Here is a 25,074-nt window from a genome sequence, read left to right as displayed (position 1 = left end):
CCTATCCGCACCTCCCACCAGAGCCACGACCTTGCTCCTGGCCCCGGCTCGGGGAGGGAGAGGGGCACAGACAAGGGTAAGGGGGGGGGGCACGAGGTAAAAAGTTTGGGAACCTCTGCTATAGAGTCTGTTGACCTGTTCATTGTCATTCATAGGAGCAATCCATAGTCATTGGGCCAGGGAAAGAGCATGAGAGTGACTTGATAAGCCAAGTGATTAGATCCAGAATGTAGGAGACACAAGTTCAAGTTCCTGCTTCAATGACTACTTTAATTTTTTTTGTGTTTTGTTTTGTTTTATTTTTTAAGTAGAACAGCTTTAACAGGACAGATTGAGAAGGACCCACACCAGAATATCCCATAGGCTGGTGACTAGGACAGTCACCTGCAGTGTGGGAGATGCAAGTTCAAATCCCTTTGCTTCATCAGGGGAATTGAACCTGGGTTTCTCACATGCCAGGAGAGTATTCTAAGCACTGGCTAAAGCAGCGGTTCTCAACCCGCAGGCTGCATGTGGACCAGCTGTGTGCTAACAGAAATTCAAAATGTGCTGCTCTGGTCTGGCATGGGGTGGGGCTGGCTGAGGGGAAGACCACATAAGGCAGCCTCCAGGAGCATTGCTGTCGGGGGAGAGTGGGTCTTTGGGCAGGTTTGGGGGGGCTCTGGGCAGTGAGGGGGTTGAGCACTGGAACTAGCGGTTTGCAGGGGTGCTGCAGCACCCACAGGTTTTAGGTGGGGCTCCACTTCTGGCCCAATGCCTCGGGTCTGGTTGCCGGCGCTCCGTTCCTGGTCTGGCGCCAGGGGTCCTAGCTGCCAGGCACAGTGGAACTCAGGTCCCGACTGCCTAGCCCCCCCATGGCGGGGTCCGGGTCTGGCTACCCGGCCCCGCGCAGTAGGGTATGGCTGGCAGGGTCCAGCCTCACGCTGTAGGGTCTACAATCCGGCTGCCCAGCCCCATGCAGCGGGTCTGGGTCCCAGCTGTCTGGTCCCACACCCAGGGCTTCGCTCCTGACCCCGCTCTGTGGAGGGGTCTCTGGACAGGGGGGCACTGGGCATAGGGACTGTGGGGGGGAGGGTTGGGAGGAGTGTGCTGTGGTTCTCAACCTGCAGCCCACAATGATAAACAGGTTGAGAACCACTGGACTAAAGTTATAAGGGACACCGTCTTCCCCACCCCTGTACATGTTTTGTTAATCTGTTACTTTGTTTACATGAAAATGCCTGAAATCAAAACAAAATATTTCAAGATGAAATGCTTAGTTTTGACATTATCTAAACATTTCAAGTTCTTCAGTTTGGTCAAAACTATTTAGCAAATTCAACACATTACTGATAGTTTCAGGTCAGCTGAAACTGCATTTTTTGGCTAATAAACTATTCAAGGAAAAAAATTCACCCAACCCTGTTTATTGTAGATGCTCAAGAGGGACTGATGAACACAGTTATAAATCTCTGCACACAGAAATAATTAGAGAGAACGCAAATTTGATATCACGTTTGTTACTTTTCCTTTGGCACCTTTTTGTGGGAAAGGATGTTGAGAACGGAAGAGTTGGGTGGTGTGGTTTTCATAATGAGCTCTCAAAAAAAGGCTCTGGGCCCACTGAGGGTGCTCAGGTAATGAGTTGCCTTCTGTAATCTTAAATTCATCTTGTTCCTTTAATAAAGAAAATAAAACATGTAGTACATCCAATTAGTAAGATCTGTTCAAGCTTCTGCCTTGTGCATCTGGAGGAATTTCTCTTCTGGTGCTTTTTACTAAAGATTAGGTCCTATCAAAAAGGGCCCCTTACTGATCCCCTTCCCCCAGTTCTGCCTTTTCAGTTGCTTTCCTAGAATTCACTGCATGCTCACCAAGATGTTAAGCCTTCACATTCTGACTGCTAAGTGAACTCGCTTTCTCTCTGGTTATAGTTTGAATAATAACTCTCCATCCTTGAAGAAAGCTGTGGTGCTTGCCCTCATGGTGAGGGGAATGGGGGTGTTGCCCATTTCAACCCTGTCTCATTGCAGAGATTGAGGTTTACAGTACCTTGTAGACTAGTCAGAGTTTTTGGCATAGTTTTTTCTCTAGAGGTTAATTTGTTCTGTTGCTACTTTCATGTGCAGTGAAGTCTCCCACAGTTGGTAAAGGGTTAGTATATGCTGCGCACTGATGGCGGAGCTCCAGTTCCCATCTGTTCCGTGTCTGTAGATTTCCGTGCTGTGAGTGAGGAAGACTGTACTAACAAGCTTGGTGTCCTCTGCAGGCTTCTGCCCAGAGACCCAGCCAGGCGAAATTCCAGCAGCAGCAGTGCAGGTGGACGGGACCGATTTAGCCTCTCCAATGTCTCCTCGGACTAGCAAGAGCCGAATGTCCATGAAACTTCGCCGCTCCTCTGGCTCAGCCAACAAATCCTAAACATTGAGAAACTTGCAGCTTTCTAATGAACAGTGATCAGCAACCCCCTAACGCACTGACTCTCTGCTTTCAGTTAAAGGAAAATGTCCCTGATATGTGTGTCTCCCATAGCTAGCACAGCCTTTTCCTGTACATTTATTTTAGACAGCGACACTGGAATTTTATTTGTAATTTAATATTTTAGCTTTTGTTATTTTTTTTAATAAAACTCCAGGCTGCCATATTATTTTCAGTGTAGTTTCTTCTCTGCACTTTTTACCTTCCAGGATGATGATGTCTAACATAGCCACTTTTAACGCTGTTGTTAATCTCAAGCCACACACGGAATTGGAGACTGCAGTCTTATTACATTATATTTATTGTGCCCCCATTGAAATTTTCTTTGTAACAGAAATAAATAAATATGTACAATTTGAAAATGAATGTACAATTTTAAATTGAAAATGCATTTGTAACGTCCTCATCAAATGTCACAGATAGTGTTAATGCACAGGATGTGTACAGATTATTTATGTTATAAGAATAAAATACTTAAAATAAATGGTCTTTTAGCATTTCAGAGTTCAAATGAGAGAATTTGCTAGCAGCACCAACTCCTTCACAATGTAATGTATCATTTCATAACTGTGCAGGTGATGCCATAACGTATGCCCAAATACAAGAAAAATCACTGTGCTGAAATTCTATTTATGCTTGGCTTCCAAATATTTTTATAATGTTTGCTTTTCTGAGTGGTATCAATAGTCAATTCTTTTCTGAAGCTGTGGCCTTTATCATCAGGCTGCAGAGTTTAGATCTATATTACTCTTTCTTACATAAAAGCACTTTTCTTTTGTAAATTCATTGCTACAGTGATGTGTACTTTTGAAGAAAAGGGAACATTCTCCAGGAGTCTGACCTGAAATGCTGGGGGGTTTTCTAACCATATAGGTGCAGATTAGTACACATTCCACCCAACCAGAGGTATTTTCCTACAGGCGATGAAATGCTCACATTTGTTTTGAGTTGGGCATATTCTGTTATAACGAAATGTAGCATGGCATTGGTACTAACTGCATGTGTAAATATACCATAAGGCAACAATAGAAATATAAATTATGTATTGTCATTCATGTAGTATCTACAAATTTGTAATGGTTAAAGAGAAGACATGCTATTTAATAATACAATAAAATTATTCTTACCACCTTCTTTATATTATTCATTCCTCTGCAAAGATTGGACTCTTGTTATTCAAATCAATGAGTGGCTTAGTCTGTTATCAGATATATTAGAGGGTTTGGGAAGGGTTGGTGTAATGTGTGATTTTGTTTTCATCCTTATTAAATTTGGTGTAAATTCTTAGATCTCTAGCCTTAGCCCCTCGTAGTGCTTCCAACACAGATCCTCTGAAAACATGAGAACATCTTGCTGTGTGAGCTATGTGCTCTTACCTAGTTGCAGGAACAGCATTTGATGGTCATTATATGGTTTTAGTCTGTTCTTAGTTCATTCTGTTTGATTGTAGGAGCAAAGATTAAGGCTGGCGGTGTGATAGTCTCATTCATTGAGTTTCTCCAAGGGAGAATTTACTTTAAGGAAATTAATTAGATTTGTGTAAAACCTCCCTTTAGATTTTTGGTACTTTTTAAAAGCCTTCTTGGAATACCAAATTACAAGCCATTTTGGTTTCTCAACAGATCACTGCAAAGATGCACTTCTGAAATAATAGCACTCTTCAGATAAGTTCTGACAAAACGGTGTTATTGAGCTGGAACTTTTGCTTCAGCAGGAGTTTTGTGTGAAGGTTTTCCCCCATTTATATATTGACTCTTCTGAGTTCTTGAGCCAAACAGGAGAAACACCCTTCTCATTCATATTTGTACTCAGGAAACTAGTATTATATCTTTAATCTTGTGTTATATAAGTCTCACTACTCTGTCTTCGTACTTTTATTTGTGTATAGATGCTAAACTGTGAAGAAATAATGACTGTAGAGGATGCCAATACAGCTATTTTAAATTGATTTTTCTGCTCATTTGAGAGGGTACAGATGTTGAATATTTTAATCCTTGTTAATATGATGTTAATATTTTAATTTAGTCTATACAAAATCACCTGCTAACCCATTTCCATCAGCTAGCTTCAGGAAAAGGATTCACTTTATTCAAATATCATTTTTGCCTAAGTTACCATCCTATTTTGAAATAAGTTTTTGTATGCAGAGATTCAGGAGGAAACATCACTATCTTTGCACTCTGAATATGATATTCTAAAACATTTAGACAGATCCCTACAATGTGGGGAAATATATAGTCAATGCACTTATTAATGTAGAGAGAGACAAGGTGGGTGAGAGAATCTTATTTTTCAACAGGCCACTTCACCTTGAATGGTCCCTTAGAATGTGTGTTAACTACTTAAGCTAAACAATCTGTTTCAACTTGTATTTTACTATGACATGGAGTACCTTTCCCAGATCTGAAGAAGAGCTCTTTGGGGCTCAAAAGCTTGTCTCTCACCAACAGAAGTCGGTCTAATAAAAGATACTACTTCATCCACCTTGTCTCTCTAATATCCTGGGTCCCAATGGCCATAATACTGGAAACTTAATATTGCGTGTCAGTATAGAAGGGGCGCCTATCACATCTGCTCTTTAGCAACATGTAGAAGGATTGTGTCTTCTAAACATAGCTAATGTTCACAAAAGCAGTGGAGGGGCTGGAGTTTGAGTTAATTGAGAAAGAGAGGGGATTCGGGATCGTAGCCGCTTGGAATCCTGGGCGCTGAAATGGATCGTTTACAGGTATCCTATGTGGTGATTTTGTACTGGTGCTCTTTGCCCTAGTTCTGGATAAAACACAATGCAAGGAATGTACCCATTTCTGTGTAGTGTCGTGGCTAAACTAGCAACCCACTAAAATCGCAAAAGCTTTCCAGTTGTTAGAGGGGAGCGTTTCGCTTACACTACATTTTCTAGAGTATACAACATACAGTGATCAGAAAATGCGCAAATAGCTAACAAGCAGTTAACACTTCATATTTTAATAGCCAATAATAACCAACAGCAGACAGTACGGTAAATTCTCCATAAGTATTGCTAGTTATATAGGACTTGACACTGACTTAATATGAACACTTAACTTTATGTACTTTTAATACAGGATACAGCGAAGAAAACACTTCATAATAAATTATTAAAATTGAGGAGCCGGGGCTTCTATTAAAACAGTTTAACTAAGCCAGTCTCCCTTTTTAACGAAAAATAATACTCTTTTTAAATAGGATATTTACTTCTATCCTGGGGGAGAGGGGACAGGAGATTATTTACTTTCACTTTGTCAGTAGCCGCTTCCCTAGCACTCCCCAAAGCCCACAGCCAGCCCGAGGTTTTTATGTTTGGATAGTTTTCGTCTTTTCAAGCATTGTATAAGAGCTCTTCAAAATACTGTTACTAACTTTCAGTGGTAAGGGGGGGGAGGCGCATGCCTAGAATCAACGCCCCAACTTTACTGAAAATATGACTCTTGTCACTAATTCTCTCTCACTTCTTGGATTCACAGAACACACATTGCAGTCTAAGTCCATTAAGGCAGCAAGGATAATTCGTAGTCAACTTGTGGTTGACTTACTAAACTTTTGGCATGATGGCAACGGGACTTTTCGTTCGCTGCCACTTGGCAGCCTCTCCCCTGCCCCTTCCTGATTTTTCCTTTGTAGACATGTATGCACACACTGCGACTTTCCATAGGAATTACAGCTTGGTTAGGATTCGTTTAGTTTACCGGTGGTTTTGAAGAATCCTATCAAATCAACTATTTAAACTATAGGAGAGTCATTAACGCTGCAGACTACAACCAAATCCACCCCTTCCCCCGGGAGCACTACACATTTCAAACACCAGTTTAAAGGGACTCTGAAAGGTGACAGCTCAATGCCTATGAACGAGAGTCCCTTGTCGGCGCCCGTGCCTTCCCATGCCCTCTTACTCATTAGCAGCCAGGTCTGACCGCCATCTGGAGCAGAAAGACCTGCCTGTTCTCCGTGGGGTGGCACTTGTTGATGTGCCTGGTGAGCCCCGGCGAGCTGAAGAAGGTAGCAGGGCAGTGCTTGCAGGAGAAGATCTGCTGCTCCCCTTCCGCGGCACTGCTCTCGGGCTGCACCATGGGCAGCAGCAGCTCCTCTCGCACGGCGTGCCACAGCCGGTGCTTGTCCCTGGTGTCCGCCGAGGGGAAGTGAGCCCCGCACAGGTGGCAGGGGAAGGTGATCTGGCCCCGCTCCAGGGGGCTGTAGGCCGCCGGCCGGGGCGCCTCGTGGGTGCTGAGGTGCTTGCGCAGGTAAGCCTGGCGGCGGAACTTCTTGTGGCAGTAGGGGCAGACGAAGACCTCGTTGCCGCCGGGGATCGGGCCCGGAGGGGCCGCCTCCCTCAGCCCCTCGCCGCCCGCCCCGCACAGGGCGCTCTGGCCGGCGGGCTTCAGGTCTCGGCAGCAGGAGCTGTCCGCGGCGCTGGGGTGCTGATCCTGCTCGGGCGGCGGCGGCGGCGGCTGGCGCGGCCCCTCCGGGGCTGCGGGGCGCGGCTCGCTGCTGTTCTCCTTCCCCTCAGAGGGGCACGGGGCGCCCGGGGGCTTCTTGGCGCCCGGGCCGTCGGCGCTGGCGGCGGGGCGGGGCTTGTGCCAGCGGCGGTGCGAGGCCAGGTTGGCGGGGCAGCTGAAGATCTTGTGGCACTCGGGGCAGCGGTACTCGACGCGCACGATGCGCGAGCAGCGGTGCTGGGCCAGCGCCAGCGGGTCGGCGTACTGCTCCTTGCACAGCTGGCAGATGAACTCGCCCAGCGGCGTGCGCCCGCCCGCGGGGGGCCCGGCCCTGCCCTCCGGCCCTTCCGCCTTGATCCGCAGCCCCAGCACGGGCGACGTGGTCACCTCGTCGGCGAAGCTGAGCTTCCGCAGGGCCTTGGGCTTCTTGGCCGGCGCCTTGGCCCGGGGCGGCCGCTTCAGCGCCGGGCAGAGCGGCTCCTGGGCCAGCCGGCCGCCCGGGGCGGGGAGGGGCGTGCGGGGCGGCAGCAGGAGCCTCTCGGCGGGCGGCAAGGACTCGGCGGGGGCGGGCGAGCTGAGGCAGCGCTCGAAGAAAGCCTTCCTCAGCCCCGCCGCGCTGCAGGCGCCCCCCGCAGCCCAGGCGGCCGGGCCCCCGGGCGGAGTTGGCCGGCAAGTGGCTATCCCAGGAGCCGGCTCTGGGCTCGGCGGCGGGGCGACCGGCTCCCTTTCCTCCCGGGCGGCTTTGGGGAGCGGGGACAAGGCTGGGCCGGCCTCCGCCGCCAGCGGGGGCTCCTGGGCGGGGGGCGCCTGCAGAGGCTGCTGGAGGTCCCTCTCCTGGCGGCGCACCCTGTAGGAGCCGCCCGCCCTCCTGCTCCGCTTTACCAGAAACCCCCGGGGCATCTTCCCGCGTGCGGGGCGGTGGCGCGGGCCAGGGCACCGGGCTGAGCCTGCAGCCCCCCAGGAGCGCTGAGCATCGCGGCGCCGCCTGCCCGAGGTGCATTTATACCTAAAGGCGCCTATTGTTTGCCAAGGCGTCATCCTCCCTTCAGCAGAGGGCGGCCAATGAGGAGTTGGAGCCGCCGCTGGATGCGGGAGGGGAGGAGGATGGGCTGGGAAGGGAAGGAGCCTCAAGTGTGTGGGCGGCGGGGGGCCCTCTGAGTCCTGGCTAGTGGGCCCCTCCGGCTCCTCTGAACATCCTTCCCGCTAGGGACAGAGGGTCTGAGCAGGCACAAGGCGTCCCACGCAGACTCTGCCCTTGGATCTTCATGGTCCCTGCCTGGGGTTTGGAATAACACCAACCAATACACCCATCCAACGGGGAGTACCCCTTTCTGACCACTCTGTAGCTAGACCAGTTTAGCTCCCCCCAGCCCAGCGCTGGGTATGGGCTGCCACAGAAACCCCAAGTGTCTGGTCTGACGGCTACCAAATGTGATCTTGACTAGAGACCCACCCTGGGAGTTCCAGGCAGGCTCTCGGCGATGCTTACCCTACAGTTCCCAAGACCATGGGAGTCCAGGGAGTTACCTTAGGGGAGCTTCTCCTGGAGTGACCCTTCTTTAAAGCTAGGGAGGTTGGTTAAGGGAAAGAAGCAATTTCTCTTCCCTCTAAAATTCTGGAGATTGATCTGAATTAATGTATTGCACGGGTTTATGTCCTGTCTGTAGCTGGTTCTTCAGTGTATCTGTCTCGCTATTTCCTCCCTCCGCGGGGCCCCACCATCACTTACTCCCTCTTCTGCAAGGCGTTTGCCTCGTGGACTAAGACGTTTTAGATCTTCTTATAGCAATGGATCAAATTCATATCCCCCGTCATGAAGTGAATCCTGTGAGGTGAATTTAGTCCATCACATCAAGAAAAGGGATAAACTTAACAGGAAGTCCTCACTCCCAGCCTTACAAGATGTCCTCCTCCTGTGAAGGTAGGTGAAATATATCAATGTAAGGGTCGTTTTCTCTTTAATTACCAGGTTACCTCCCATCTAAATGACATGTGTCTAGTCTTGATATAGTTTGCTAAGTTAGGTTTTTATTCCTACCCGAAAAAAGGCAACAGAAAGCACATGCACTTACAGCCCCTCCCCATTCCAGCGCTCCTTGGGAAAAGAAGCACCAGGACTTTGTAAAGGTGGAAGATTGGCTTCTATGTGTGTCAAGCTACACTTGACTTGTTCAGCAAGTGAATCATAGGTTTTTCCTTCTGTAGCTCCTATCTGGTCCATCCCACTTGTCAGTGCAGGGTTGGTGGTCCCTATTGTACATTTGTTAGAGCTTTGTCCAGTCTAGTTTGAAATGATCTAAGGTGTCTACAGTTGCACTTTGGGATGGAATTGGGGCTGTGTGTCTGTCACTGTGTTTCTCTTTAGGGGTATTTCCTCTACTGCCAGGCACCAGCACTCTCATTACCATACAGCTGCTGGCCTGCTTGCTGCAGCTTCACACTGTTGGAGAGAGAGAGGGATGGAGACACGGGACAATTTAATGCACTGAACCATTGGCTTGTGTTTCCATTTCAAACTGTGCCTCCTAAAAGCTCCAGGGGAAAGGGCTTTTGTCTGCCAGCTACCGCACCTTGGTAAGTTAAGTCCCAAGCAGACTGCGAAGAGCTACAAAAGGATCTTTCAAAACTGGGTGACCGGCCAACAAAATGGCAGATGAAATTCAGTGTTGATAAATGCAAAGTAATGCACATTGGAAAACATAATCCCAACTATACATATAAAATGATAGGATCTAAATTAGCTGTTACCACTCAAGAAAGAGATCTTGGAGTCGTGGATAGTTCTCTGAAAATATCCACTCAATGTGCAGTGGCAGTTCAAAAAGCGAACAGAATGTTGGGAATCATTCAGAAAGGGATAGATAATAAAACATAAAATATCATGTTGCCTCTATATAAATCCATGGTATGCCCACATCTTGAATACTGCATACAGATGTGGTTGCCCCACCTCAAAAAAAGATACACTGGAATTGGAATAGGTTCAGAAAAGGGAAACAAAAATAATTTGGGGTATGGAACAGCTTCTGTCTGAGGAGAGATTAATAAAACTGAGACTTTTTAGCTTGGAAAAGAGACGACTAAGGGGGGATATGATAGAGGTCTATAAAATCATGACTGATGTGGAGAAAGTAAATAAGGAAGTGTTATTTACTCCTTCTCGTAACACAAGAACTAGGGGTTACCAAATGAAATTAATAGGAAGCAGGTTTAAAACAAACAAAAGAAAGTATTTTTTTCACACAAGGCACAGTCAACCTGTGGAACTCCTTGCCAAAGGATGTTGTGAAGGCCAAGACTATAACAGGGTTAAAAAAAAAACCTAAATATGTTAATGGAGGATAGGTCCATCAATAGCTATTAGTGAGAATGGGCAGGGATGGTGTCCCTAACCTCTGTTTGCCAAAAGCTGAGAATGGGCCACAGGGGATGGATCACTTGATGATTACCTGTTCTGTTCATTCCGTTTGGGGCACATGGCATTGGCCACTGTCAGAAGACAGGATACTGGGCTAGATGGACCTTTGGTCTGACCCATTAGGGTTGTTCTTATGTTCTTATGTAACAGGTCAAAATAGTTAGGAATTTCCCCCCAAAATTAAATTTTCCTAGCAGAAATTCTAAGATGTCTATTCCTTTTACAGTCCTAATCCAGCTAAAGTAAAATACTTCTAATAGAACTTCTATTAGGCACAAAGGGACAAAAAGATTAAAATTAAAAGACCTTTTAACCTCAGAGTGTCTGTGTGACAGAAGCTGTGTTAATTTGCGAGGGAAGGAGCAGGTTGTGCAGGTGGGATGCTCAGTTACTATTAGGGACAATTTGGCATGTCTAGATGAAGATAAAAGGTGTTCCTTTAAAACTTATTAGTTAACATGCTTTAAATAACATATTTTAAAATCCTAGTTTAGACAGGACATGTATTTTGTGATAGTGTCTAGCCGTGATTGAAATTCTGTATATCTGTCATAACATGAGAATTCATCTGTGATTAAAGAAAGAGGCTGTATGCATAACTGCAAGAGTATAACACTCCTCAAGTTCTAGGGATTTCCTAGACTATCTGTGTTTTGAGGGGAGAAGAGGAGAATTATGCAGAATTGAGTTGCTTCATTTCATCCACATCAGGTTGGTTCTTTTGCAATACATTTCCCATACATACTCACACACCTTATTCATGGCCCTGTATGTGTGGTGGACAGTTTGTGAGTATAGCAAATAGAGTGGTAGTGCTGTTTAATAATTCAGTAATCATTTTCCCTTAGAAATGCTCTTGTCTGAGAATAGAACAAGGTAAAAGTGCAATGATAGAATTATATGGGGAAGAATTGTTTAAATTCTCCCTGGCTTCAGCCCATGCTATCAGTTTCTCACATTCTTGAACACTGGAATTGACTCATTTATCTAAAATCATTTTTAAAAAAAGACATAGGGTGTTAGTAGCCTGTGATGTACAAGAGGTCAGACTAGATGATCTGGTGGTCCTTTCTGGCCTCAAACTCTATGAATATACCTACTCAGCAACTAAGCACCTGCAGCTGGCCTGTACCAGCTGACTCAGGCTCACCGGGCTTAGGCTGCAGGGCTGTTTCATTGCTGTGTAGACTTCTCAGCTCAGGCTGGAGCCCAGGCTCTCAGACCCTGCGAGATGGGAGCATCCCAGAGCTTGAGCCCCAGCCCAAGCCCAGAAGTCTACACAGCAATGAAACAGCCCCGTAGCCTGATCCCTGCAAGCCTGAGTCAGCTGACACAGGTCAGCTGTGGGTTTTTCTTTGCTGTGTAGACATACCCTAAGAGTCTATGACATCCACAATGAGAGGTGAATTGTATGTAGATCTAGTGTGTGTGAATACTGTATAATGTATGTGCAGCATAACATATGACAGAGTATGGCAAAATGAAGGGTTGTACATGTATTTCTAATTAAATTATGGAATAACATAGCTTGTCAATACAGTAAAATACAAATGATCCCCTGTTGAATGTTCTTTAGCCCGGAAAAAAAATTTTATGGGGCATGTGGAGAAGAAGGGGATTAGTGCAAGCAGTGCCTTTAAATCAAGAACTTATAACAAATAGCAGAAAGGATGAGGTCTTTTAGTCAGGGCCCTGGTGCAAATTCAAAGGTTTCCTGTACTGATTCATAACACTAAATTCATATTTCTCTTGAATACATGTGGTGATGGTACCATGATGAGTACTTCTTACTGTTAGATTCTTTCTCCTTCTCTCTTTCCCCTCCACAGTTTATTACTGCCACTTGTGGCATCTTGTCTTAAATGGGATTGAAAACTGTGAGGGGCAGAGACCATATCTTCCTATGTGTTTTACAACACTCAGCATGGTCCTAAGTGAGACCTGTCATCTCTGCTATAATACAAATAGATTATTACATTAATTGATCTGATAGGAAATTTTTCCTGATATCTGGTTTGACTTTTCCTTTTATTAGCTGCCATTGCTTCCTTTGGTCACTGTAATTAGCACTTTCCCATTGTACTTGTTACTGAATAAATATGCCTCTTTGATATTGTGTCCCCATGTTATACCTCTCTTCTAAACTGTACATATAGAATTCTTTCAATTTCTCTTTATAAATAGCCTCTCTAATCATTCATTCACTCTTTTAAACCAGTGGTGTGCTACCAGTATTTAAACAAAGGATTGTCATACGTATGTCCATTTTAGGTATAGATGCTACAGACAGCAGGGGTGAGGACTGGTAAATCTAATAATATGTTTTCCTATTTAACAACAAAAGCTTCCCCATCAATAAGCAAGGATGGAGCTAACACCAGTTGGAAAACAAATATAGTAAGTGCACTTGCTGTAAATCTATCATTTTTTTCCTGAAAACTATACTGATTCTATGGATAATGTAACTCAATGTTCAACTAGTATTACTTGCAGTGGAAGCAGGAGTTGAAAATCTTACAGAGGCGTAGGTCTGGAGTTAGGGTGACCAGATGTCCTGATTTTATAGGGACAGTCCTGATTTTGGGGTCTTTTTCTTATATAGGCTCCTATTACCCCCCACCCCCGTCCCGATTTTTCACTTTTGCTGTCTGGTCACCCTATCTGGAGTTATCCTCCCAATGGAAATGTTTAGAGTATTACTCCTGAGGGCATTCTATGCCTAAAAATTCTGCACACGATATTTTAAAATTCTGCAAGTTTTATTTGTTAATAAATAAATGCAGAGGCTCCAGCATGGCAGTGGGGAGCACAGGCTACTGGCTGCATGAAGGTGGGAGGTCACCCTGCAGCCCCCACGACCTGGACTCAGTGCTGTGGCTGCACCCGACCGTGACACAGCAGAAGGCCTGGCCCCCTGCCTTTCTGTGCTAGGCACACCAGTTGTGAGGCAGGCAGGTTCACCCGGGCAGGATCCAAGTGTGGAGGGGCTCCGTGTGGGGGGATCCAGGTGTGGGGTGAGAGGATTCTGTGTGGGACAATCTGGGTGCAGGCAGCTCAGTGAGGGGGTCTAGGTGTGGCATGTGGGGGGATCTGGATGCACACAGGCTTGTCGAGGGGGTTGCATGTGCAGGGGCAATGGGACTCTGCGGGGGCTTCCAGATGAAGGTGGTTGGGGCTCAGTGGACAGGTCTTGGTGTGGGGGGTCTGGCTGCTGGGGAAGTGGGGCTTGGTGAGGTGGGGGTCTGGGTGCAGCTAGTTGGGGGTCAGTGGCATGGGTGTGGGGCAGGGGGTGGGGCATCAGGGTGGGGGGGTTGAGTGCAGGGAGCTCAGTGGGGGGTGGTCTGGGTCCGGAGGCAGGGGATCTGGGTGCAGGGGGCTCCAGATACAGGGGTTGAGGTTCAGTGGGGTGGGTTTCAGGTATGGAGGGCATGGGGGGTTCTGGATGTATCATGTGAGGCTTAGCAGGGGTGTCTGGGTATGGGAGGTCCAGATGCACTGGGGTTGGGTGGATGGGGGAGCAGCTCCCTGTACAGTGACTCCTCCTCCCACTGCTGAAGAGCAATGGGGGCAGGAAGCAGGGGACGATGCTGAGCTTCCTGCGGCTGTGGGAGGTTTCTGGGGGTGGTTCTGACACAGCCTCAGTATCTCCTTGCAGGGGAAGAGGAAGTCCCATCCTCTCTTGCCTTCAGCCCAGCCAGGACTAGCAGCTGATCCCAGCTCAGGGTAGGAGCCACTGGCTGGGGTGTCCCCAGCCCTGTGGTGATTTACCTCTCTGCCAGCTGCTCCGGATGCCTGAAATGATGTACATGTGCTGCTAGGGAGTTGTGCATGACTGCTCTTGCAGCTTCCCTGACAGAACGTCATTTTTCTGTAAGGAAGCAAAGACATCTGCAGGGGACATGAATTCTGTGCTCGTGCAGTAGTGCAAAATTCCCCCAGGAGCAGAGTATGCTCAGTGTAATGTGGCCCATTCCAAAGGCAAAAAATTATTCTTCAAAGGTACTTTTATGAGCCCTAGGAATAAATCACCTCTGGCAGGAGTGATTTTGCAGTATTTTAAGAGGAAGTGATTCCATTAGAGACAGGGAATTCGTGTCAATCTTTCTGTTAATCTGGGGGCAGAATTTTAAGAGTCTCCCAAGGAGTTTATGAATGTGTATTATGTTGTGGGACCCAAAACCCAACACATTTGCTCTACCTTTGGTCTCATCATAACAGTGTAGGGAGGAATTGTTACTTCCAGTGGTCTTATAAGAGAATTCTACAAATACATGGGTGAAATTTGTGTCTGGGTGTTGCAACTACATTATGTATCATGCCTATGCTTAATTCAATATCTCCTATTATCTCCCACCCTGTCCCCTTTTTGCATTGTTGGTTTCTAGCCAGCTGTTTCCAATTTTATATTTTTGCAGTGTATTATTTCACCACCCATCTCTAAGTAAATTATTTTGAATTTATCCATATTGATTCTTGTTACATTGAGTTCTGTTGAATTTCTAAGCTCTTTAAATTGTTTTACAGTTTTATTTTATGGTCTTCTGTTTATAACCCTTCCTAATTTTTTGTACCATCAGCAAATCTCAGATAATTTATTAAAATATTTAATAGTATTAGCTACAATAAAGAATCCTATAGAAACTTCTTTGATACTTCATCCAAGTTTGATGTGCCATTTATGGCTATTGACTGTTTTTATCTGTTTTTCAGTTTTATATTCATGCTTTTACTTTATCTAGACATCTTTCCAGTTTTTCAAATTGCAATTGTAAGCTCCTCAAGTTGGGGACAATCCTCTTTTGAATGTCTACAAAGTGTTTAGCACATGGTGGGTGCTACCAACAATAAACGATGATAATATCTCATGCAAGAACTTTTCAAAGGCAGAACTGAAATCCAGGATCCACGTAAATTAAATGGGAGTTTGCCTGCATAATGATCTCAAGATTTGGCCTACAATATGGTATATGCATTATGTTCCCATTATCTACTTTTAATTTATTTAATTTAAAAAATTTTTAAAAATAGATTTGCCTGGTATCACCTTTATTTATAAACCTATCATGAAGCTATTAACACATGCCGCTGCCCATCAAGTTATGATTGTCGAAGCATTTAGAGATCTGTTCACTTACTGCCAACTTGGGTAATAATTCTTCTTTTCAGAAATTCCTCCCATGGTTTCAAATTGATAAATTATTCTTCATTTCTTGAAAATTCTGTGGTACTACTGATTCAGAAAGGCTTGTATGTACCAACTCACAGATGTTGCATTTCTGTGATAGGCAAGCGATGATCCCTTTGTGTTGTCTGTAGACTCTGTGGGGATTTTTTAGGATGATATTTGCTTTAGTACTGGAAGTCAGTTTGAATGGCATCCTGTGATCCAGAATCAGGAATGAGTATTACAGGAGAGCGATTACAGGTAGGAAGGGCATACATGGTAGTTTCTCTCCCGATGTGGACAAAAATAACCATCAGAACCTGCATAGAAGGCTTTTGTTTGAGTTTTGATGCCTCTGTAAATTCTACAGCTAGCAGAAAATAAGGGAAAATGAAAGAAACATGATAAATATGTGTAAACCCAAGATATGTATTGAATATAGTGGAAGAAGATTTCATCTAGGTGCTGTTGGACCTGTAAAATTGTCTCCATTGTTATTGCTGATATAGCAGAGATGCCTTTTCCTTGGGGATTAACCAACCTTCAGTACAAAGCTGAAAAGGAGTACATCTCATGAGTTTGACAGGAGGTGTATCCTCACTATAAGGGTAATAGTGGGAGTTAAAATAAGAGGGAGTATAGCTCCTGTGACAAAGTTCCTCCTCTACCTTGGTGGGTCTTGCGCTTATTGGAGGATTTGCTCACCTCGGAGATTCACGGCAGCCCTCAATTTGGCTGTTTTCATGAACCCACAGTCCAGGTCAACTCCTCCGGTAACAAGTAGGGAGTTGTGAGGGATGGGGGGAACCCAGGCCCGCCCTCTACTCCGGGTTCCAGCCCAGGGCCCTGTGGATTGCAGCTGTCTACAGTGGTTCCTGTAACAGCTGCGTGACAGCTACAACTCCCTGGGCTACTTCCCCATGGCCTCCTCCCAACACCTTCTTTATTCTCACCACAAGACCTTCCTCCTGATGACTGATAATGCTTGTACTTTTCAGTCTTCCAGTAGTAAGCCTTCTCACTCTCAGCTTTTTGCGCCTCTTGCTCCCAGCTCCTCGCACGCGCATCATAAACTGAAGTGAGCTCCTTTTTAAACCCAGGTGCCCTGATTAGCCTGCCTTAATTGATTCTAGCAGCTTCTTGATTGGCTGCAGGTGTTCTAATCAGCCTGTCTGCCTTAATTGTTTCCAGAAAGTTCCTGATTGTTCTGGAACCTTCCCTGTCACCTTACCCAGGAAAAAGGGACCTACTTCAGCTGGGGCTAATATATCTGCCTTCTATCACTCTCCTGGAGCCATTTGGCCTGACCCTGTCACACTCCCTGACCCATGCTACTGACAAGTTTTTGAGCCAAACCTTCTTCAGGTTTGGGAAAGTTACTCCAAGCATCGCAGCAAAATGCAAGATGGAACATATTGTTTAGCATAAGTAGCACATACTGTAAGGGACATTCAAGGTTTTAACAGGCCACTCTACCTTGAATGGTTCCTTACAATATGTGCTAATTGCTTATGGTAAACAATCTGTTTCACCTTGCATTTGGCTGTGACGCTCAGAGTACCTTTCCCAGGTTGAAGAAGAGCTCTGTGTGGCTCAAAAGCTTGTCTCTCTCACCAACAGAAGTTGGTCCAATAAAAGATATTACCTCACCCACCTTGTCTCTTTAATATCCTGGGACCGACACAGCTACAACTACACTGCATACAAAATCTAAACATTTGACATTTATCATACTATAGATTGGAAACGATCCATGTGCCACTACCCAGCTCTGCATACACTCTGTCACTCTGACGTCTGCTGTGTGCCTGTTTGAGGACAGCAGCTCCTTTCAGATACACTTCTTCTGTTCCATTTGTTTTGTCCTGCAACCGCGAGATAATGCAAAACCTCATCACCAGCTGATGTTGAAACCCATGACAACAGCCACCAATACTGGTGAGCTTTCCCTCCTCGACAGATGTACTTTAACCACTGGTTATTATTTTATAGATACAACATGCCTATTGGGCTCCCTAAGCACATGTACAGGATTCAAAACAAGTTGACTCAATGATAATTCAGTCAGCTGTCTTCATGACCACCCAAAGAAAACAAGAACTTTAGATTCCTCTAGCAAACGCCCCGTGCAAATAGACATGCCTTGCAGTTTTCTCTGAAGGTCAACAAACTAAGTTAGACCACTGAGGGGAGTGAGTTTCATCAGGGCTGGATTAAGGCAGGGGCTTTAGGAGCTGCAGCCCAGGGCCCTGGCTCAAGGAGGGGCCCCACAAAAATAAATCACTGGCAGGGATATCTCTCTGCAGCGCAGCAGAGTTCAGGGTGGCTGCCTGCATGCCATGTCCCCACCTTGCTCCTGGAAGTGGCTTGCTGCTGGCGTGTCTCTGCGGCACCTGGCGCGGGGGGAGGCAGCTCTGCATGCTGCCCCCACCCCCAGCACCATCCCCCGCGGCACTTGCGGGTGCGGGCAACGCACAGAGACACGCTGTCCTCCTCCCCCCAGGGGCCACAAAGTCGTGCCAGCAACCATCCACTTCCAGGAGCAGCGTGGGGCTAAGGCAGGCAAGCAGTCAGCCTGCCTGAGCCCTGTTGCGCCACCGGCTGGGAGCCACCTGCGGTAAGCACCTCCTGGCCAGACTTCACATCCCCTCCTGCACTCTAACCCCCTGCCCCAGGTCAGAATCGCCTCCTGCACCAAACTCCCTCCTGGCCAGACTTCACATCCCCTCCTGCACTCTAACCCCCTGCCCCAGGTCAGAATCGCCTCCTGCACCAAACTCCCTCCCAGACCCCACATTCCCTCCTGCACCCCAATCCCCTGCCCCAGCCCGGAGCCCCCTCCTGCACCAAACTCCCTCCCAGAGCCCACACCCCTCACCCTCTCCTGCACCCCAACACTCTGCACCAGCTCACACCCCCTCCTGCACCCCAACCCCCTGCCCCAGATCAGAATCCCCTCCTGCACCAAACTCCCTCCCAGAGCCCTCACCCTCTCCTGCACCCCAACACTCTGCTCCAGCCTGAAGCCCCCTCCTGCACCCAAACTCCCTCCCAGGAAAAAGACTTGTACACAAGAGCCCCACAAAATCTAATAGCCCTGAGCCCACAGGAGAGTTAATCCGGCCCTGAGTTTCAGAGTTAAATGTTGTACCACTGGTACCATTTGACTGCAAGCTCCTGAGGACAGGAATGTGTTGTTCCAGCCCTTATGCTTAACTTTGGGATTTGTTAACTCAAGCATCTCAGCTGTCAGGACAGAGACTAAGAGAGAGGCAGTTCCAAAGGGTCTGGAATTAAGCCATATAGGGCTTTATAGATCAACACCAATATCTTGAATTGTACCTGGAAATTAATTGGAAGCCAGTGCAGGCTTTGGAGGACACGTGTAATATGCTTTCTGAATGAAACCACCACTAAGTGGGCAGCTGCATTTCATGTTTCTGAATGGTCCTCAGGGATAAAAATGAATGAGAATGCATTACAGTAATCCAGACTGGAGATGTCAAAGGTTTGAATAACTATGGTGAGGTCTGGATCTAAGAGGAAAGATTGAAAACTCCTTGCTAGACTTAGATGGGGGAGAGGTGAGCTCCTGTGGCTACTTCATCAAAGAGAAAGTAGCTATGGGCTAAAAAAGGTAATCACTAAAAATAAAGTAGAAGACGAATATAGGCAAAGAACTAAAGAACAATCTCCCTCCTTCACCTCATTTTCCTCCCTGTCATAGTGTGGTGTTATTGTGAATTCTTACCCCACAAGCTTTTTTATATGTTAGAATTCAGAATAAACTTGACTTTTCAATCTTCTCTCACCATCTGTCATCTGTTTTATAATTAAAGGAACAGTAAATGGAGGCAAGAGGGAAGCAGCCTTGTATGATTCATGCCTCTATAACAACATAGTTAGATCAGAGATATAGCCCCTAGGCCAGAGCACTTTATGCAAACAAAATACAGATTGTTTTAGTGGCAGCATAAAACATTTACTCTTCCTTCTTGCAGTAGGCTGCTAGTTATGTTGCTGCACGTGGGGATAGGGGTTGGTGACAGAGGTTGAAGGAAATATCTGCAGTATGAGACTATGTATTGTCTAGTATAGCTGACCTTTCTGGTAAATTAATTGTGTTTTGTTTTAATTGAGGACACTTTATTTCAGGGGGGGAAATTATGCTAACAGCTGCTTTGTTTTCCTTATTGCTCAAATACAAATGTTTAAAAAAAAAAAAAAGGCTTGCTTAGTACAGGATGTGAAACGCTTTGTTCTGTGAAGATATTCAGGCTACAGGACAGAGGGATTTTAAAATACTTTTAAAACATTTTGCATGGTTTTCCAATGTTTTTGGTTTTGCTTCTAAAGTAAAGTTAATGGCCACTGAAGGCCTCAATCAAGATCAGGGCCCAGTTATGCTAGATGCTGATATACACATAAGAGAATTCTCTGCCCTGAAGAATTTCCAGTCTAAAAACATAACAGAAAAGACAAAAAGACAAAATAGATAAAAGGTGGAAGAAAAGAACTCTCCATTGTATAGATGGGGAACAGAGGCACAGAGAGATTAAATGACTTGCTGGTGGTCAGCGCTGAGAACTGAACCAGATCTCCTGAGTTCCAGTCCAGTGCATAACCAGAGATCATCTTTCCTCTCAGTAGATGAGTTTTATTTAAAAAAAAAAAAAATCCTAACTGATCAATATTTCTGAAAGGCAAATGTCCTAAAAGAGGGAAAAAAGTCTAAATAAAATAATTATAAAGCATAACTAACAAGAAATATATGAAACAACTTCTACAATATATGCTCCCAACAGCAGTACATGTCTTCCAGGCCTTACTGTTTTCTGTCCTCAACCTCAATTCCCTTCCCACCTTCATATACTGTCACTTTGTGTATTTTTGGACAAAAATTTTCAAAAACATTTAAGTGATTTAGGAGTCTAAGCCCTGGTCTACACTAGGAGTTTAGGTCGAATTTAGCAGCGTTAAATCGGTGTAAACCTGCACCCACCTCCACACGATGAAGCCCTTTTTTTCGACTTAAAGGGCTCTTAAAATCGATTTCCTTACTCCACCCCCGACAAGGGAATTAGCGCTTAAATCGGCCTTGCCGGGTCGAATTTGGGGTACTGTGGACGCAATTAGACGATATTGGCCTCCGGGAGCTAACCCAGAGTGCTCTATTGTGACCACTCTGGACAGCACTCTCAACTCAGATGCACTGGCCAGGTAGACAGGAAAAGGCCCGCAAACTTTTGAATTTCAATTTCCTGTTTGCATGGTCACCTGCAGCTTGCCACGCTGGCCAGAGCTCATCAGCAGAGTTGACCGTGCAGAGTTCATCAGCAGAGGTGACCAGGATGGAGACCCAGAATCGCAAAAGAGCTCCAGCATGGACCGAACAGGAGGTACGGGATCTGATCGCTGTATGGGGAGAGGAATCCGTGGTATCAGAACTCCGTTCCAGTTTTTGAAATGCCAAAACATTGGTCAAAATCTCCCAGGGCATGAAGGACAGAGGCCATAACAGGGACCTGAAGCAGTGCCGCGTGAAACTTAAGGAGCTGAGGCAAGCCTACCAGAAAACCAGAGAGGCAAACGGCTGCTCCGGGTCAGAGCCCCAAACATGCCGCTTCTATGATGAGCTGCATGCCATTTTAGGGGGTTCAGCCACCACTACCCCAGCCGTGTTGTTTGAGTCCTTCAATGGAGATGGAGGCAACACAGAAGCAGGTTTTGGGGACGAGGAAGATGATGATGATGAGGTTGTAGATAGCTCACAGCAAGCAAGCGAAGAAACCAGTTTTCCCGACAGCCAGGAACTGTTTCTCACCCTGGACCTGGAGCCAGTACCCCCCGAAACCACCCAAGGCTGCCTCCCGCACCAGCCAGGCGGAGAAGGGACCTCTGGTGAGTGTACCTTTTAAAATACTATACATGGTTTAAAAGCAAGCATGTTTAATGATTAATTTTCCCTGGCTCTCCTGGATATACTCCCAAAGCCTTTGCAAAAGGTTTCTGGGGAGGGCAGCCTTATTCCGTCCACTATGGTAGGACACTTTACCACACCAGGCCAGTAGCATGTACTCGGGAATCACTTTAGAACAAAGCATTGCAGTGTATGTTTGCTGGCATTCAAACAACACCTGTTCTTTATCTCTCTGCGTTATCCTCAGGAGAGTGATATCATTCATGGTCACCTGGTTGAAATAGGGTGCTTTTCTTCAGGGGACACTCAGAGGTGCCCGTTCCTGCTGGGCTGTTTGCCTATGGCTGAACAGAAATGTTCCCCGCTGTTAGCCACGGGGAGGGGTGAGGGGCTAGCCACGTGGTGGGGGGAGGCAAAATGCGACCTTGGAATGAAAGCACATGTGCTGTGTATGTAATGTTAACAGCAAGCTTTACCGTGAAAGAGTGTAGCCATTGTTCTAGAAAATGTGTCCTTTTTAAATACCACTGTCTCTTTTTTTTTTCTCCACCAGCTGCATGTGTTTCAAGGGTAACAGGATCTTCTCCTTCCCAGAGGCTAGTGAAGATTAGAAGGCGAAAAAAAACGCATTCGCAATGAAATGTTCTCTGAGCTCATGCTGTCCTCCCACACTGACAGAGCACAGACGAATGCGTGGAGGCAGACAATGTCAGAGTGCAGGAAAGCACAAAACGACCGGGAGGAGAGATGGCAGGCTGAAGAGAGTAAGTGGCAGGCTGAAGAGAGGGCTGAAGCTGAAAGGTGGCGGCAGCGTGATGAGAGGAGGCAGGATTCAAAGCTGAGGCTGCTGGAGGATCAAACCAATATGCTCCAGCGTGTGGCTGAACTGCAGGAAAGGCAGCAGGAGCACAGACCACCACTACAGCCGCTACAGCCCCTGTGTAACCAACCACCCTCCTCCCCAAGTTCCATAGCCTCCTCACCCAAGACGCCCAAGAATACGATGGGGGGGCCTCCGGCCACCCGGCCACTCCACCCCAGAGGATTGCACAAGCAACAGAAGGCTGGCATTCAATAAGTTTTAAAGTTTTAAACTTTTAAAGTGCTGTGTGGCCTTGTCCTTCCCTCCTCTACCACCCCTCCTGGTGCTTCTCTCCTCCACCACCCCTCCTGGGCTACCTTGGTAGTTATCCCCATATTTGTGTGATGGATGAATAAAGAATGCATGAATGTGAAGCAACAATGACTTTATTGCCTCTGCAAGCGGTGATCGAAGGGAGGAGGGGAGGGTGGTTAGCTTACAGAGAAGTAGAGTGAAGCAAGGGACGGGGGGTTTCATCAAGGAGAAACAAACAGAACTTTCATACAGTAGCCTGTCCAGTCATGAAACTGGTTTTCAAAGCTTCTCTGATGCGCACCGCGCCCTCCTGTGCTCTTCTAACTGCCCTGGTGTCTGGCTGTGCGAAACCAGCAGCCAGGCAATTTGCCTCAACCTCCCACCCCACCATAAACGTCTCCCCCTTACTCTCACAGATATCTCACAGCAAGCAGTAATAACAGTGGGGATATTGGTTTCGCTGAGGTCTAACCGAGTCAGTAAACTGCGCCAGCACGCCTTTAAACATCCAAATGCATATTCTACCACCATTCTGCACTTGCTCAGTCTATAGTTGAACAGCTCCTGACTACTGTCCAGGCTGCCTGTGTATGGCTTCATGAGCCATGGCATTAAGGGGTAGGCTGGGTCCCCAAGGATAACTATAGGCATTTCAACATCCCCAACGGTTATTTTCTGGTCTGGGAATAAAGTCCCTTCTTGCAGCTTTTGAAACAGACCAGAGTTCCTGAAGATGCGAGCGTCATGTACCTTTCCCGGCCATCCCACGTTGATGTTGGTGAAACGTCCCTTGTGATCCACCAGGGCTTGCAGCACTATTGAAAAGTACCCCTTGCGGTTTATGTACTCGCCGGCTTGGTGCTCCGGTGCCAAGATAGGGATATGGGTTCCGTCTATGGCCCCACCACAGTTAGGGAATCCCATTGCAGCAAAGCCATCCACTATGACCTGCACATTTCCCAGGGTCACTACCCTTGATATCAGCAGATCTTTGATTGCGTGGGCTACTTGCATCACAGCAGCCCCCACAGTAGATTTGCCCACTCCAAATTGATTGCCGTCTGACCGATAGCTGTCTGGTGTTGCAAGCTTCCACAGGGCTATTGCCACTCGCTTCTCAACTGTGAGGGCTGCTCTCATCTTGGTATTCTTGTGCCTCAGGGCAGGGGAAAGCAAGTCACAAAGTTCCATGAAAGTGCCCTTACGCATGCGAAAGTTTCGCAACCACTGGGAATCGTCCCAGACCTGCAACACTATGCGGTCCCACCAGTCTGTGCTTGTTTCCCGAGCCCAGAATCGGTGTTCTACCGCATGAACCTGCCCCATTAGCACCATGATGCCCACATTGCCAGGGCCCGTGCTTTGAGAGAAGTCTGTGTCCATGTCCTCATCACTCACGTCACCATGATGACGTCGCCTACTCGCCGGGTATCACTTTGCCAGGTTCTGGTGCTGCATATACTGCTGGATAATGCATGTGGTGTTTAATGTGCTCCTAATTGCCAAAGTGATCTGAGCGGGCTCCATGCTTGCCGTGGTATGGCGTCTGCACAGAATAAAGGCGTGGAACGATTGTCTGCTGTTGCCCTGACGGAGGGAGGGGCAACTGACAACATGGCTTACAGAGTTGGCTTACAGGGAATTAAAATCAACAAAGGGGGTGGCTTTGTGAGAAACTGAATGGCCCCCTCAAGGATAGAACTCAAAACCTCAAGGATAGAACTCAAAACTGCGTTTAGCAGGCCGTTGATTTCACAGAGGGAGGGAGGGAGGAGAAAATGAATACAAAACAAATCTGATCTATTTCTTGTTTTGAGCCACTTCATCTATCTTTATACATCTTGCTGGCAGCAGACTGTGCAGTACGACCACTAGCCATCATCATCTCCTGGGTGCTCGGCAGAAGATGGTGCAGTATGATGACTAGCCATCATCTTCTGCTAGCTGCAGATTAAAAGACAGTGCACTGCCAGTAAGACTCAATCGCCATGAGACGAAACAAGGGAAATGATCTGGCTGAGTCACTCCCATGTTTGCCCAGGCGCCCGGTTAAAAGAGCACCCAGGACTACGTCGATGACGGCTACCAGTCATACTGCACTGTCTGCTGCCAAAAGGCAATAAACTGCTGCTGTGTAGCAATGCAGTACCACGTCTGCCAGCACCCAGTAGACATACGGTGACGGTTAGCTGAGCGGGCTCCATGCTTGCCGTGGTATGGCGTCTGCACAGGTAACTCAAGAAAAAAGGTGCAAAACGATTGTCTGCCCTTGCTTTCACGGAGGGAGGGAGGGAACGGGGGCCAGACGATATGTACCCAGAACCACCCGCGACAATGTTTTAGCCCCATCAGGCACTGGGATTTCTACCCAGAATTCAAATGGGCGGCAGAGACTGCGGGAACTGTGGGATAGCCATCCACAGTGCAACGCTCCGGAAGTTGACGGCTGCCTCGGTACTGTGGACACACTCCGCCAACTACATGCATTTAGAGCAGTTGTGTGGGGACACACACAATCAACTGTATAAAAACGCTTTCTACAAA

The 25,074-nt window shown here is 46.9% G+C and overlaps 2 protein-coding genes across 10 annotated transcripts in view; one reads left to right on the top strand and one right to left on the bottom strand.

The window, feature by feature from the left end:
- The window catches only part of RALGAPA1 (Ral GTPase activating protein catalytic subunit alpha 1), a 241,989-nt gene extending 238,399 nt beyond the window's left edge, over positions 1 to 3,590 (top strand). For 7 of the 9 annotated variants that reach the window (XM_043550010.1, XM_037900616.2, XM_007065253.3 and 4 more), the window contains one exon: positions 2,249 to 3,590. In XM_043550010.1, coding sequence (XP_043405945.1) covers positions 2,249 to 2,317 — 69 coding nt within the window. In that variant the 3' untranslated portion in view covers positions 2,318 to 3,590. The remainder of the gene's footprint in view (positions 1 to 2,248) is intronic. The other 2 variants (XM_043550008.1, XM_043550009.1) reach the window with 2 other exon arrangements.
- A 1,619-nt stretch (positions 3,591 to 5,209) lies between these two features.
- INSM2 (INSM transcriptional repressor 2) lies at positions 5,210 to 7,867 on the bottom strand. The gene has a single exon (XM_037898612.2). The coding sequence runs from the start codon at positions 7,809 to 7,811 to the stop codon at positions 6,372 to 6,374; it is 1,440 nt and encodes a 479-aa protein (XP_037754540.1). The 5' UTR covers positions 7,812 to 7,867; the 3' UTR covers positions 5,210 to 6,371.
- Between the last annotated feature and the right edge of the window lie 17,207 nt (positions 7,868 to 25,074).

The sequence above is a fragment of the Chelonia mydas genome, chromosome 6, assembly GCF_015237465.2.
Source record: "Chelonia mydas isolate rCheMyd1 chromosome 6, rCheMyd1.pri.v2, whole genome shotgun sequence".
Lineage (NCBI taxonomy): Eukaryota > Metazoa > Chordata > Testudines > Cheloniidae > Chelonia > Chelonia mydas.
Note: the sequence above shows the minus strand (reverse complement) of the source record. Positions and strands in the feature narration are given on the sequence as shown.

Bases quoted from the DNA above. Each gene is read 5' to 3' on its own strand.
- INSM2 (XM_037898612.2), bottom strand. From the start codon at position 7,811: ATGCCCCGGGGGTTTCTGGTAAAGCGGAGCAGGAGGGCGGGCGGCTCC.